Source organism: Zophobas morio, unplaced genomic scaffold, assembly GCF_036711695.1.
Source record: "Zophobas morio isolate AGI-343-1 ecotype UQ-CSIRO unplaced genomic scaffold, CSIRO_AGI_Zmor_V1 ptg000011l, whole genome shotgun sequence".
Taxonomy (NCBI): Eukaryota; Metazoa; Arthropoda; class Insecta; order Coleoptera; family Tenebrionidae; genus Zophobas; species Zophobas morio.
Window position 1 is genome coordinate 9718760 of NW_026972116.1, and position 16587 is coordinate 9735346.

General features: G+C 38.1%; 1 protein-coding gene across 1 annotated transcript; it reads right to left on the reverse strand.

Moving 5' to 3' along the window:
- Window positions 1-1897: 1897 nt before the first annotated feature.
- On the reverse strand, window positions 1898-7153 carry LOC135127458 (uncharacterized MFS-type transporter C09D4.1-like). Its single transcript, XM_064053908.1, has 7 exons — window positions 6874-7153; window positions 3297-3533; window positions 2880-3246; window positions 2606-2829; window positions 2451-2554; window positions 2288-2398; window positions 1898-2237 (listed from the first exon to the last, which is right to left on the reverse strand). The coding sequence occupies exons 1-7, from the start codon at window positions 7051-7053 to the stop codon at window positions 1937-1939; spliced, it is 1524 nt and encodes a 507-aa protein (XP_063909978.1). The 5' UTR covers window positions 7054-7153; the 3' UTR covers window positions 1898-1936.
- Window positions 7154-16587: the final 9434 nt, after the last annotated feature.

Here is a 16587-nt window from a genome sequence, read left to right on the forward strand (position 1 = left end):
AGTAAATTGTTTCGTTATTTTATTGATTATTACAAATCAATATTCAAAACGACCGAATTCATTTTCCCGAAAATTTGAGAATATAATAATTTTATTCTTAGTATTACACTACATCTATCCCAACTGATATACGTGTCCTTGCAAAAATGTTGATGACGTCATCGCAATTTTTTTTTTAAATTCCCACTACAAAAATGTAATGAGAAAAAAAACACAATAGGCATGCAGTCGTCAAGTTTCCGACAGCGAGGGAAGTACTGTCTAAACTCTTTAGACCAATTTTTTGAAAGTTTGGTAGGTTTTTGCAGCTGGAAAATAAGTCCCCTCAAGCTTATTTCACAGCTTGTCTCTTGCACTTGTTAGCTTACAGCTAATTTTCTCCAAGCACTGATATTACAGCGATAGCAATCGCTTTCAGCTTCATGATCACTAATCGTAAAATAACAACATTAGTTATAAATCATTATAAAAATTTAGAAAAGATGAGAGAGTTGGCGTTACCCAAATTCTTCACACAGGTAATACAAAAAAATAGCTTTGTGTTAGCTAGTATGTACACATGCTGCTACTATAACAACAGAACATCGTCGTTGTCGCATGAACTTCGTACGGTGGTATGTTAAATCATAGTCATTTATTTAAAAATGTTATCTTTGTATAACGGGAAACACGTGCCTCATCAAAAGCAATTTACGGCAAAGGTTACTTTGTGGAACTTTCTACGTATCAATATTACGTTGTTTCCGTTTGGTTTTAAAGTTTTGAATTAACATTTTAAAATGTGTCAGTAAAGTTATTTAAAAACTGTGTAAGTTAGATAAAACCATCTTTTAAGATTTTTAATGGACGTAATGCTAGTTTGGTGAATTGAAGATTTGGGAACTGACGAAAAAATAATGTAAGGAGAGAAGTAGACATAGATAGACAGACAGAATCAGTTTGCAACATGTTCTTGAAGATCTAACTTAAAAAGTTAACAGACAGGTCATATATTGCATATAATAATTCAAAAATTTTGAACCCCAATATTTGAGACTGCTCTGGAACTCAATGTCTAAATCAATTTTTAGCGAATTTTGATTTGTCGAAAAATGTATTCAGAATATGGTCTCCTTCCACAATGGATGACCCTATAAGTTTTAAACGAAAGCACTGCTAGGGGCAACACGAAACAAATTCCTTAGTATACATATGTATTGTACAAAACAAAGACAAATAAAACACCATTACATATTTACAAATGTTTAACTTTATTAACTTTTGGTTAAATACTCGTATATCCTGGCATTTTGTGTGATTTGATATAATACCTCTTAGCAAAGTATCAATTAAGCCACGGTTGATGCAGTTTGGTAAGCCAGGCTTATAAAATATCTGGTATTTTCTGGTTCTAGGTAAATAAAAAACTCTGAAGATTACCATTCGCCCCACCTAACGTACGTACCGTTGTAACCGCCACCAACACCACAGTAAGAGCCGAAAAGCGTTTTGTCACTGCCGTCGCGCGATCCTCGTCTTTCGGTATACCATCCCCGTATGATTTTCGTTTCAGTGCCACAGCCTCCTCTGACCAGCCACCAGGGAGGCCATTGACCGGGTTTCCAGTTGTTGTTTACTGAAAGTTTTTTTACTCCGATAGTTTTCTTATTTATCATTATCTTCAGGAAACAAAAGCTGAATATTATTATTTTTAACTTTAACAGGAGTATTATTTGTTTCTGTCGGGGCCGCTCACGAGACCACCGGAGATCCGTTTCTCTGACCAGAGTGCCACCTTTCCAAAGGGAAAGCTGGCGCCCGAGCAACCGCCCGGGTAGAAGGCACTAACACCGTGCGTTCCGTCGGTAAAATTAAAGATAATTGTTAACACATAAATTGTATTATACCATTGGTGGCACAAATCAGTTACATTAATATTTAAAACAATATGTTCTTATTATTTTATTGTTTCCGTTGGTAAGACATCAGTTAAACGACGTTTAAACGCTTCTTGTCTTCTTAATTTATTTGGCACAAAACAGGTCACTAGTGTACCAACTGCTAACAAAATCGCTTGACTTCCGAGTGACCAGAAAGGACCTACCACGGAATTAAGTTTTCCTACCATTAAAGCAAAAATAACACCTAAAATCTGAGATGGGGCCATAAGTAACCCCGTTGTAGTACCTTCGGATGAAGGATAAGTTAATTCCATGGCCATTTCAAAACCTACTGGCATATAAGCATTCGTAAATAGTCTAAAAATATTTTATTTTTATACACCCCGATAGTATAGAAGTATACTGACCCTACACTACCGACAGCAATGTACACCAAAACTTTTGACTGCATTTCTAAAGTAAACATAAGTGCAACAACGCTTGCTGAAGACATAAAATATGTGAAGAGTGTTGTTTCCCTAAAATAAAAAAAAAATAATATCTTTTTTTGCATGTTAAATAAAAAAATACTTATATTTGTGTGTTTTATCCAAAAATATTCCAAAGACAATAGAACCCACCATCCCAATAACTATCATGACTAATCCTGTCCTACCAGCAAATTCTTCTGCATCCTTAAAAGAAATAACTATAACGTGTCGGTCAACAACAAACAGAAAACATACAGGCAGATGTTTAAAATATAGAAGTATCAACTGATTCAATAGAGTTCCTATGGCTGAAAAGACACCAATATTGATACCATAAGCCATAACGTGAATAAGAAAAGGTACATTCTTGGCTAAAACCAACATGGATTCAAAAAAAGCCTTTGTTGAAAATTTGTCCGTTCGACTTCTCTCTTCAACTTGGTTGATGCTTGGTGGATGAAGTGGTTGTTGAGGAAAATCTAAAAGCAGTTTAGTTAATGAAAAAAAACTGTGTTTATACCAACCTTACAGAATATAACGGCAAGAGCTGGAATTATCATAGAAATAGTGAGCGACCAACAAAGTACTTTAAAATCGTACCCAACGTCTTCAATGTTGTCATGATTTTTTACAATAATAGGTGACAACAGAAATCCAAAAGCACACCCGATCTGTGTTCCAAACACACCCAAAGAACAGGCAGTTGATACTTCATTGTGCTTGAACCACACAGCTGCTATCCTTGGTGGTAAACATAAAATCAGGAGTTGAGAAGCAGAACAAATTCCTTGTCCTACCAGTACCACCCAAAACGAATCTCGGCTCGTGGAAAATACTTTAATTCCAGTACCAATGGCAGTACCTAATCCACCGATTAAACCAGCAGCACGTAAACCCTAACACAAATATTAATAGCAAAAAAACAGTCATGGTTGAAAAGTGCTACCTTTTTGTCCAAAATGTAAGAGGCTGGAATTACTAAAGGTGCGTACAAAGCCATGTAAATAATTGAAGTCCAGTCAACTGTCACAGCACTTACGTTGTAATATCTGGTCACTATATTGTTGATGATTGAATATTCCACCCATTGGTACGAATTTACGGCGGCGTATGATATAAAAATCGTTAAAATGATCCATCTTCCTTTGTGCGCTTTTATTTCGAGGGGATTTTCAGGCACTGACTTGGAAGTGAACAAGGTTTAAATTAGTTTGATCCGGAATTTGTTTCCATTGACAAGGAATTGTTCGACTAATGGGAAATGTAAATGTCTTTTTAAACTATCGTTGTTTTCGTAACTTAATCAAATAATGATTGAAATCGAGATGTTTAAAACTGCTCAAGCCGAATTAAATATTAGGTATTAAATACATCTCTACATATATATCAAATCGTTTAGGTATATAGTTAATATATGGAACAAATTTTATCAAACAATTTAGAAATCAATTGAAAGAAGAAAAATAGATAAACCAAGTACTGTTCAGTAAAATTTTGAGTAGACAGATGAAAGAAATGCTAGAAAAAACAAATGTCAAATACAAAAAGTATTAAACAAATAAGCTTAAATTTTGAAAAATCACTGAAATATTTTTTCAATAAGAAAAGTTATTTATGAGTAAAACTTTTGAAAACAGGTAGCTGACAACGTATTCGTCATTTGAATGCAGTCTTTTCGCATTTTCATAAAAAACTGGTCCTAGTAAAATTTATTCTTCGAATATACACATCTCCTTTCAAAACCCATTTGGTTCTCTGAACTTTTTCACATAGGTCATATATTATAAATTCTACAAATAAAATAAGTCAAATCATTAGTCAAAAAAATTAACTGTAAAAGTGGATACATTTTCAAATTTTATACTCTATTTTAAAAACGCATAATTCAAATTCACTTTTTTTACACAGTACGTACAATAAACACAAAAAGCATGAGGCGGTAGCCGGTTTCACCTTGCCCCTTCTGCTATAGTAAAGACCAGGAATTAATGAACACTGACTTCCTGTTTCCATTATGTATTTATTCATACTGATGCGGAAAGCGCTAAATTACTGAAAACTACTGAGAACATTCTTGTTTCCATCAACAATAGATCGTGTTGCGTTGTTACATTGTCTTGTCCATAAACTGTCAAATGATGACAACGAAAATTTTCCACGAAGTGTACATAATTTACCGCTTCCGGGATAGATCCTATAACTCCGGGCAAGTGATAGTGCAAGTTTAATTAAAAAAACATTCCTCTTATAAATGACCTTGAATCTATCTTTTCGTGCTCACCGTCAAATAGCTTCATTAAATGTATTATCGAAACATTACGTACGTGGACATAACAAATAAAAGGACTTATTAACTAATGTTGTATAGAGTTAAACAAAATGCCATTCTAGTATACAAAAGAACTTAAATATAATATCTGCATTAAGACCAGTTACACAGGTAATTTTCTCTTTCTAAAGGAATATATCACATAACTCTGGGATACACTTATTAGAAGTAATTTAAAATATGTAGTTCTAATTCAGATTCAGAAACATATTATTATTTTTGCATTTTTAAACTGAGACTTACTCAAGAAGATTTTAAGATGGATGGCCTCATCGCTATGTTGGGGAGCATAAAAAGATAATATTTGTTTCCTGTCTTAAAACATCCCGAAAATTTCCAATACTATAGATGACATAAAAACGACATTGTCCGACAAATACATTCTTTTAAGTGGAAAGAGTTACTTGTTCCTGTGGTGCACCATTTTTAAGCTAACCCTACTACCTCCATTTTTTAAATGGGTTTATTTAGAACATCGAAATGAAAAAAAAATAGTAAATCGAATAAAATTTCTGACGCGACGGAATAGAGAAATGAAGAAACTAGTTCTGTAAGACACAAAACAAAGAAAGGAGAAAAGAAATCGGATATGTGCCATTTATTCGCCAAAACAGAAAGTAAAGTTAAATTTAAAACATATATTATAACATAAAACAGTTTATTTATTTTGTTGTTGTTAGAAGGTGTTGATTTTGTTGACTCAGTAGGTGTTTAACACTGAAATTGCTATTAGTTACCGTTAATTAATTTTAATATATTTTTTATTTGTTTACTATATTGATGCTTCTGTTTTTAGTTACTAATAATAATATTTTTCTTAGAAAAAACAGTTTTAAATTGCGTACCGTGAGTAATTTGAAAATATGCCTATAATGTAAAATTTTTGTATACTAGATCTACAATTAAAATTATACACGGTGTGTTAGTCAAGTCACTGATATTTTTTGATATTAATCTCAAAAACACCAAAATGAAAGCTATACATTAGGTATACATTAAACGAAAGTCTCAAGCTTTGGTTCTACCCTAAATATGAGTACGATGATTTCTACAACACTTGTAGGTATATTGGAAGAATCCGATTTTCATGCAAAGGTTTTATCTACAACCCATTCGTTTAAACGTCAAGTACAAGGCTACTACGACAGACCTAGAATTGTTCAATTTTCGAGGACGACTGTATAGGTGTTAGCCGGAAGCAGACCAGTAAGTAAATTTAAAAGTTACGTACATGAAAAGCATGAGCGGATCAAATTAATCAAGTCCTTGTCTCTAAATAAACATGTGAGCATAGAACATGTTAAAACAAGGAACGTCATAATTTAATTTAGACAGAAACATGGGAATGTCTGCTATTTTTTTTACAAATACACTTATATTGAATCATTCTACGAAAAGATCTAAATATTGCAATAAATACATAATAATTATAAAAGAAGACAGTCTACTGTCTACAATACCCTATTAACTTGTTTCCACGATTTTTAAGTGTTCACGAATCAGTCACATGTTGATTGAACTACTTACACTATATTAAAAAAAAACTCTTTGTGACTATCATCTACAGTTTTGCTAAAATAAACATCAATTTCAAATTATACAGACATCTAAAATAAACCAGGTACTTACTAACAAGCTTTAACAAATAATATATGTCTTACAATAGAACTTTCTTAATAATAAAGCAGGTATGTTTTTATTACATAATTTTCGCGCTTTGTGTAAAGTATAACAATTTTTTAAGAACAAATTTGACCAAAATTCGAAAAAAGATACTTAACATAAGACCATGAAAAAACAGACTTCTCATAAATCGAAGTTATGTTAACGAAATATATTTAAGGTTGAAATTATCAAAAAAAAAATTACTCTCATACGTGTAACATTTTGCACACTTGTTATGTTTAGGTCTGTAACTATTTACTTTAGAGAAAGTCAGAATTGTGTGTATGTCAGTCAATTGACAACCGGGTTATTACTGTCAAAATCCTCGTTGACAGGAACAAAGCAATATGTGACACAATAAACTTTCATTTGGAAACGTATCAATACAAATACAATTAGATAATAAATTAATCGTTTTAAAATGTTAAGTAATGAAAAATTTCTTGTGTTAAAAATGAAAGTAAGAAATAAATAGTACCCAGTTTACTAAAATCTTCACTAGTGTTTATACTTAAAAATATAAAATTACCGTTGTCTTTGGGTCCTCTAAATCCGATATTTGATGGGTTACACTTGGACAAAATAAATTTCTTATTGTAATCTTCATATTTCTCTTGATAACTAACTTAATATTTGGTTCGCTTAAGAAATCATGTCGCTGACTAAATTGAAACAAACTTGATTTCAGTAGGGATTTTGCAACTAACATTTACCTCTGCGCGGCGGAAGTGAGAAAGTAGGACTTGCAGCTCTCATAGCATTGAACATTGCTACGCAATTTTCGTACTTAGTAACATTTCATTTTAATTTTTTGTACCATTATCGACGTCTATAATTACCCAAGCAACAAATATTTCAATTTTATTTTCATGTTCAAAAAAAGAAGACAATTTATTAGTCATTATTATTTTGATAATAGATAAGGCGCAACAAAATTAATTACCAGAGAACAAGTCCCATACATACCTTTTTTACATGGTCACACTTACTTAATAGTATCGCAACCTTAAATTTTGTTTATTTCTATCACCTGTTGACTACTGCTAAAAATAAACACATTTAAATGTATTTAAATACATCAAAAAATTTGCACAAGAAGTGATACCGTGCATGCATGGATTTTCTAGATACTCGCACATTTATGTGCAAACACTCATGTAGAACATAATTTTCCATAAATGTATTTCGTGATTCTGAACTCTCATTTATTATTAAATAATAAATAATAAATAATATACCTACCTAACTTAAATGTAGATAAAACCTTCAAATAGTGACTTTATTTCAGCAGGATCCACTATAAAGCTGCACTGACTGGAATTTTTACAGCTATAGAACAGTAATTTCATCAAGACCGCCATTTCGCACTCTACGATAGAGTAAGGGCACCATAGGATCTAAGCTAGACCCCTGCAGCACGCCTGAAGATGGTATAAACAAATCGAAAGTGAAATGACGATATCGCACAAAATTGGTACGTTACATAAATCAGAATAATGATATGGATTCGGAAAAAACAAGTAATTAAGTTTTTTAAAAGAATTAAATGATCTATTTGCCTCTGTACCTATATATTATCTCTGCTTGACCTAAGTATTAATTTCAGAAGAGAAATTCAGTTTTCTCAAAATTACAACATTACAACATCATCAAACCTTGCTCTTTTGAAGACCAGAGTAATCCAAACTTGTTTTCATACAACCTATGTATATAATAAAAAAGTTTAATGAAAATGATCTTAAAAGAATTGCTCTTTTGATGTATTTTTTTCCGAAATGTTACAAAAAAATTTAAAACTTTACCGTTTAAATTCAGTTTTTAGTGCTATTGATATACTATTTTACAATCTAGAGTGAGAAACTACGAAACTTAGGGAAAACTATCTAAAACTTTAAGATATTAAAATAAATCAAATTAAACTTGGATAAGTGAATTTTCTAAAGAATTCTGAAACAAATAATTAGATTAATTGACTTGAATTTGCTAGAGTAAAAAGAAGATAAAACCTAAATAAAAGATTGGAGAATTATTAATACTTTGTTCTTATAATATTTATATTCGAGGGTGACTGTCGCGTCTATACAATGATTTTGTTAACAATTGCCCTTCAGTAAAATGTAAAATCCAACACTCAATGTGGTGACACGACATTCCAGGCCTACCCTTGGTACCAAATCATTTATTGACACATTGTATTTTTAGAGAATGCGTGGCGGTTTTAATTTATAAGCGTACACAAATTTGTTCGAATTCTGATCAAGGTCACGCCTTTGCATTCACGACAAGAATTATTCGTTTGAGATTTTCGAGCTGTGCAATAGGTACTCGACGTTTATGTATAAGTATTTATTGCACCTGAAAGAGCCGAAATTACAAAAACTAAAGCAATTCTAATCATTAATCAAACAACATTCTTGACATCTCACGAGCAAGATCTGCTTGTCGTTAAAAAATTGATTAAGTGAAATTACTAAAATACAGGTTAAGAATAACTTTTGAATTGCATGTGTCTGGATTCTGGATTCTGGATTCTTAATTTATGGGGGCTGACCGTAGCCAGCCGGCACTTAGGCCTCGCCTTTGGGCCCATTGTACCTTCCCCAAGTCCATATCAGGGTGTTTTCCCGCTCCTCTACTCGTCAAGCCACCCAACTGCTTGAATGTACTTGAGTAATGCAGAGGGTGGAAACTCCCTGATATTTGCCATACTAGGCCAGATGTCCCCTAGTATGGATTCCCTGTAGGAGGCTAGGGCTGGACACTCACGAAGAATGTGCTCAGCTGTTTCCTCTTCTTCATTGCATCCACGACAGATTGGGTCTGTTACCACCCCTATCGTATGTAGATGTTTGTTAAACTGGTAATGTCCCGTAAGGAATCCTACCAGTTTACGCAGTTTGTCCCTTGAAAGTGAGAGATAAAATTTCGTCAACTTACGGTCTGGTGTCGCCATACAAGCTCTACTATGCCGACAGCTGCTCAACTTCACCCATATCTGCTCATGGCGTCTTTGGGTATATTGCTTTACGAGTTCGTTCGAGAGGGCGACCGAAGGCGTGATTGCCGGTTCGGGTCCCCAGAAGGGCATGCGCGCGGCTCGCTTCGCCATCTCATCCGCCCTCTCGTTTCCTTCGTTGCCACTGTGTCCTTTGATCCAACAAAGTTCCACACTATTCCTCTGCGTTACATACTTTAGCGTTTGTCTGCACTCCCAAACCAGCCCGGATCGAACCATACAGCTGTCCAGGGCTAGTAGTGCAGACTTGCTGTCAGTAAGTATGCGTTTTGATTTGTTGCCGATTTCACGTTCAGCAATGATTCTAGCTCCTAGCATTATTCCCATCAGTTCTGTTTGTAAGACAGACGTGTGGGTGCCGAGAGGTACACTGATTTGTGCGTTCAGTTGTTCGGAGTAGATGCCGGCTCCTGAACCACTATCTGTTTTGGCACCATCGACATAGATATCTATGTCGGCTCGTCCTTCTGAATTATCATTCATTGATATTCTATATGTCTTCTCATATATTAATTTTGTGCCCATTCGGTCACAACCCATCCAAGGGTATTCTGTTGAACGCCTCCGTTAAGATCCGAGTGTGCTTCGTTATGCGGCCTTGCTTGTTCCATACTCCCAGAGAGTGAAGTCTTAGAGACGTCGTCATTGCCGCTTCCTCTATGTAAAGGTTAAGAGGTGCTAAGCAAAGAAGAGTCTCCAGAGCCGCTGTGGGAGTGGTCCTCATTGCTCCTGTAACACTGAGACACGCCATTCTCTGAACGTGTTCAAGTTGCAGGGCTGTTGTTTTTTGTCTGGCTCTGGGCCACCAAACTAAAGCTCCATAGCACAGCATCGGTCTGACTATTGCCGTGTAGATCCAGAGGGCGATCTTGGGATTTAAACCCCACGACCTTCCCACCACCCTACGACATTGCCAAAGAGCCGAGCGTGCCTTTTCTACTTTATCATCTACATGCTTCTTCCAATTCAGTCGCCAGTCCAATACAACTCCCAGGTATTTGACTTCGTCCGAAAGTTGAAGCGTTGTGTTAAATATTTTTGGCATCTGTAGTGTACCAATTTTCCTTTTCCTGGTGAACAGGATTAGTTTCGTCTTTTCTCCATTAACGGAGAGGGTATGTCTGCTGCACCATTCCTCGACTATTTTTACTGCAGCTTGCATTATCTCACATAATGTATCTGCGTTTTTTCCTGTTAGCAGAATGACTAGATCGTCCGCGTATCCAATTGTGTGGTAGCCAAGATCATTGAGGCGTCGTATCAGGCTGTCAACGACAGTATCCCACAGTACAGGAGAGAGAACTCCTCCCTGAGGACATCCCCTGTCTACAACAGCCTCGATCTCAGTGCCACCTACATTAATCATTACTTCCCTATTCCTCAGCATACCGGCCACCCACCTACTTAGGGTGGGGTCCACGTCGTGCTCTCGTAGGGCTAGCTCTATGCTTTTGAAGGTCGTTTTATCAAACGCTCCTTCAATATCCAAAAACATTCCTAAGGTGGAGAGTGTGTTCTCCATCGCCCACTCTATACGGTTTACAACTGTGTGTAGGGCCGTATCGGTGGATCTTCCTTGGATGTAGGCATGTTGGTTCGGATGTAGAGGTCGCTTGCTCAAAGCAGTCTCCCGAATCTCTTTTTCGCTTAGTCTTTCTAGCGTTTTCAGCAAGAATGATTTTAAGCTAATTGGTCTGTAGGATTTAGCCAAGGTGTAATCCTGTCGTCCTGGCTTAGGTATAAAGATAACCTTTACTTTTCGCCATGCATTCGGTGTGTAGCTGAAAGCCAGACACGCCCGAAGCATTGGCAACAAAATAGGGCGTAGTCTGCTCATTCCCCTCTGCAGGAGGGCGGGATAAATACCGTCAACTCCTGGAGATTTGTATGGGGAAAAGCTGTCCACTGCCCACTCCAGTCTGGCCTCCGTGACTACCTTTGCCGCCAGCGCCCAGTCCTTCGGGGAAGGTTGAGTACCGGCTACATCCCTTTTGGAATGGGAGGTAGTCCTTGTGCTGCCTGGAAACATGGTCTGCAGCAAAAGTTCTGCGGACTCTTCTAAGGTGGCTGTAAAGGTGCCATCTTCTTTCTTTAGGAAACCTAGTTGTTATGTGTGGTCCTTCGAGAGAACTCTCTTCAGCCTTGCGGCCGAAGCAGTCGACGTTATGTCGCTGCAGAAGGATCTCCACGTTTCCCGTTTCCTCTTTCTTAATTCTTTCTTAAACTCTTTCCGGTGCTCTTTATAGGCTTCCCAGTCTTCAGTTTTCTTAGTGTTTTTTGCTCTATTGAAAAGTTTTCTTAGCCCCGATTGAAGTAGGCTGAGCCTTCGGTTCCACCATGGTGTACCTTTGCCCAGACTTTCCTTCTTTAGGGGGCAACTTTTCTCATACGCTGACATTAGAGAGTCATTGATAATGGTCAAGGTTTTCTCTATGTCTTCTGTCGATCTGTATTCTGTTGGTATAGACTGCACGGAGGTCCCCAGTCTGTCGTCCAGTTCTTCGTTGTATAAAACCCAGTTCGTCAGACTAGGGTTCCTGTACGTCTTTGTCTCCATGTCTATACATTTTGATGTATACATGATCCATCTATGGTCTGACACTGACGCCTCTTTAGAGACGTGCCATCCCATTATATATTGTGAGATATCCCATGTAGCCAGTGTAATATCTATTACTGACTGACTACGTGATGTTAGAAAGTTGGTTCGTAGCCTCGGTTGAGAATCTCTAGATTTGTTGATAAAAGATATTCAGCTAGTGTTCTTCCTCTATCATTAGTGTCTTTGCTCCCCCACAACAGACAGTGGGCATTCGCATCGGCACCGATGATGAGGTTTATATTTCCGGTATCACAGTGTTCCACCAAGTTCGCCATTTCCCATGTTGGACATGGTTCCTGTGCTCCCTGTGGTAAGTACACGGATGCTATTACCAGTTGCTCTTCGCCTCTTCCTATGTTACACTTAACATTTACCGCAGTCACATCCCTGGAGCTGACCTGAGGTAGGAGGACGGCTTTAATTTTCCTCGGAATGTAGACGCATGTCCTTGGAGATTCTATTGTGGTACCTGAAACAACAGTGCCATTTAAATTGCTCAACCCTGCGATCCTGGATTTTACTATCCATGGTTCTTGGATTATTGCTATAGTGTTCTGCATCTTGTCTAGACGACGACACAAAACAGTCGTCGCCATGCGACAATGCTGCAGGTTAATCTGAATGACATTTATCTGCTGCAGCGCCATCTCTGCAACCAAAAATCCCATAATTGTCCTAGGAGACACGAGGCACATGTCTCAGGCGAGCCCGCCCCCACTGGTAGAGGCTTCACCCCCTGGGGTTTCTACCTCTTCCATAGGGGTCCGCCCTTCCTGAGCCGACGCCTCGTTCTCCTTGAGTTTCAGGTTGAAAGAGGACAGCATATAATTGATTCTGCCCTCTCTCTCCCTGATTATCTTGGCCTCTTCCATCCCAAGACCAAACACAAAGAGGTTGCCTGGAGAGGCAGCCTCGGGTTTGGCCTCGCGATGGAAAAGAAGCCATTTTTTGACGTGGGCCCATTGGTTCTGACCCTCCAGGCGGCGAAGTACGACTCCTGCGTCCACCGGTGGTCCCGGTATCCACAGGGTCGCCCTCACCAGGCTTGGTAGCTCAGCCAAGGGGACCACGTTAAGTTGTGCGCCCTCCCACAAGGGTGTAAGGGAGCGCACTGTTTGTTGTAGCCATTTCAGGGACAACTCGTCTTCACAGGTTATTCTTAGGATTTCCCCTGTGTACTTCATGCCCCTGAAAGTGGCTGCTTGTCTACCCGATGCCAAGCACTGGTCAAGTTGCCTGTCCAGCGCTCCCATCAGGCCCTTTTGTACTATCTCCACCTGGTCAGCAGTCAGCTTGCCAAGTGGATGCTGCACATCAATCACAGCTACACGGAGATGACTTGCAGCCGCCTCCCTGCAGCTCTGTTCTCTAGAGGTAGTCTCCTGCCTCCTCATCCTCTTTTGCTTTTCAGCTGCCGGAGGTGTGGAGGTTGAAGACCTCACTCTCTTCTTTGACCCTGAGGTCTTTTTCCCCGCGGGTTGTTTAGGGTTGGCTATCGTAGCCTGCCCTTTACCCTTGGGGTTTATCCCGGAGGAGGATGGACCCGGTTTCGGCGGGTCGGTATTCGCCGCCTCCGCCTGCAAACGAGCCTTCCTCCGCCTTTTTACCTCAGCCCCGCAGATTCGCTTCCTCCTAGGAGGCTGCGACCCCACATTGGCCGGGTTTTCTGTTTGAGGTGCACCCGAAGGCACTTCCTCAGTGGTTTTTTTATTATTATTATTTTCCATGATCTGGATTTTGATTTCGTCCTCCTGCGTCCCCACCCACCACGGAGTCCAACAAGGGGACGTCGAACTTCGACGTCAGGGCTAGCAGAAGGATATAGCCCCCAGGGAAGCTCATCCTGCAGTACGCAGCCTCAACTAGTGAGGTTACTCGTGCTCAGACTACACTTCCCCCAAGGACTCACCCTGTCGGCGGTCTGACCCGACGACACAGCCGATTGATCTGAGATGGGTTAGTCTCGACCTCCCGTTTTGGTGGAAATCCAGGCCAAAGAGGCGTGTTGCCCAGCCTTGGTGACACACTGCACCAAGGGGGGCTCAACCTCCAGGATTCCTTCATCCCACCTTACGGGTCTCCACGCACAGCACAAACACGCGGGAGCTTGTCCGCGGGGCTGTTTTGACGACCCCACACCAGGGGTTTAATCCCGGGGGGGCACGTTTATTTCCAGCCCTCCTCTACTGAACCGCCTTCGCGGCCGTCTAAGCCGACAACCACCAAGGCATGTCCAGGCAAGACGAGCCTCAGCCCTAACCTACATATCTGGAGAAGGGAAAAATCCAGGTCGGACTTCCACCACCCCCAGGAGTGTTTAGTTCCGGGGGGCATATCCGCCCTCCCCAGACCTCCCTTCCCCAGACAATGCCGGTCTCCCCCTATCCGCAACCCTGGGGACGCGCCTGATAGGTAGCTCAACCCACAGGAATTGCATGTGTCCTTGCCGTTCATTTTCTACAGACTACTTATCACATCCGATCATGCCATAATGTGTACTTAAGCTACATGTTGTAATTGCATAAACGGAAACAAATTTGAAGAAGTATCAGCGTGCTCAGAAACTAAAAGTTTGCAACATTATATTAAGTATGAGTATAACAAAATATACTGAAAGGAAAGAGCTACTAGTACCTAATGAAAATCACTGGATGAAGTTTCGTATACCTATTGAATTCTGGCAACAGGTACCATCCGAATTACGCTACTCGTAATTCACAAGGGGGAAAAGTTACAATTTATACAACAAAGTATCGGGCCTGTTATTTGAAAATGAGTATTTGGTGCAAAGAAAAAATATTATCAGAAAATTTCCTCCCCTCCAAATCTTCAGCCGAATGATAAAATTTGTACAAAATTGTAAAACCCGCGAAAATTTAAACTTTAACCTTGAACTGTGATCATCAACAAAATGAAGTCTAACTTTGTGTTTTGCGAATCATATATTTGAATATCACAAATTTATACGCATAAAGAAAAAGCGAAATCTACGTAAATTAAAGTAACTGTATGGAAATACCCAAGTTATGCAAAAATGTGCTAGCAAATTTAAATTATTTATACTCAAAGAAACAATAAACTTGCCACGTTGTAAAGAGAGCGGTCCCTCTCAATGATTTTATCACTATTGGCAGGTTTAACCACTGTGGGTATAAGATACACACCTCGTCTCTATGCCCGAGAAACCTGCCTCATATTATACGCTATACCCCGTCTTCACAAGAGAGTCAGTTATGTCCAAGACTGCCCGTTTAACGCGAACGCCGAATTCCCCATGAATAACAATTCAACATCTATATGGGCAAATGACACTAGAAAAAATTTCAATTAAAAATTCGAATGTTGTATTTCTCGAAATCAGAATGTTAACTAAATGAGTACTGGAATTACACCACACTCTATCAAGAATTTTACACAACAAAAAATTTACATAATACAATTATACATTAATTTAAGTCGTTGACCAAATCAAAATTAAGTTAACATAAAACAAATAAATGTAAAATAAACACAACGTACACATACTGAATAGTCAGAATCAAAATAAGATCGTCTCGTTAAACAGTTCGCTCTGAAGAGGTGTGTTTTAAGAATAAATGTTCAAATTCAGATTGTAAAGTAAACATCTAAATAATAACACAAAATAAACATAAAATACCCCTTTCTGTTTCGAGTCCATGATCATATTAGTTTAACCGATGATATTTTTCAGAATTCTGTCTCTCCAATATAGCTAAAGAACCAGTTTATTCTTTCGAGCAAGAAACTATAAATAATGGATAATACAGGGTTTTTAAAATGATTCTACGGGCGAAATTGGTCACGGATTTCAAAAATACCGCTTCGCTGAAATTACAGTTCTCACTTATCATTAATGTCATTTGTAACCCTTAATTTAACGTCATCGTTTTTATTGTTTTAACTATAGCCCCTAGAAATACATAGTACCGTCATCCATTGTTGTACGAGTGGAGCAAATGCAGTTGGTAACGTAAAAAATTCCCCTGGTTTGGAACCAAATTGTGTCAGCAGAGAGTTGACAGCGCGTAAACCCAAGGTTAGTTAATAGAGAATCTATTAAATGACTTTGGCGTAAACCGTTGTTGTCACGTGGTCTTGGCGTGGTCTTTTTGTTTAAAGTCAATTAAATGTCAATTAATATAACTAATAACTATTAAATAAGATGTTATTGATTAAATTTTATATTTTATTCAAATTAAAAATCCATATTTTGTATGTAAACTACAAATTTTAAATCCAACATAAAACCATTTTCAATTTCGCTCTGTCAAATGGTGTTAATAATTTTTGTCTTTGTTAAGTTTCCGCCAGGTTTGCTCCACGGTGACGGTACTATGTATTTCTAGGGGTTATAGTTTTAACGTTTTGCACGTGTAAATTACAATAATTATCGTTGATCCAAGCTCAAAACAACATAACAGTCGTTTTTGTGCTAGGAAGCAATGGTTTATTCTGTTGAACAAGACACTTTCATTCTTATGTCTTGTTATCACAATGAGACATTGGTAAACGAAGAGTTTGTATATTCTGTAACCGCTTATAAGCAAGAATAATATCTGATCAAATACCGTAATTTTAATAATTCAAGAAACATCGTTAGAAGC

Bases quoted from the DNA above. Each gene is read 5' to 3' on its own strand.
- LOC135127458 (XM_064053908.1), bottom strand. From the start codon at position 7,053: ATGTTAGTTGCAAAATCCCTACTGAAATCAAGTTTGTTTCAATTTAGT. The intron at 3,534-6,873 runs GTAATTTTATAT...TTCACTTCCAAG, and splicing joins TAGAGGACCCAAAGACAACG to TCAGTGCCTGAAAATCCCCT. The intron at 2,555-2,605 runs GTATGTTTTCTG...ATTTCTTTTAAG, and splicing joins TATATTTTAAACATCTGCCT to GATGCAGAAGAATTTGCTGG.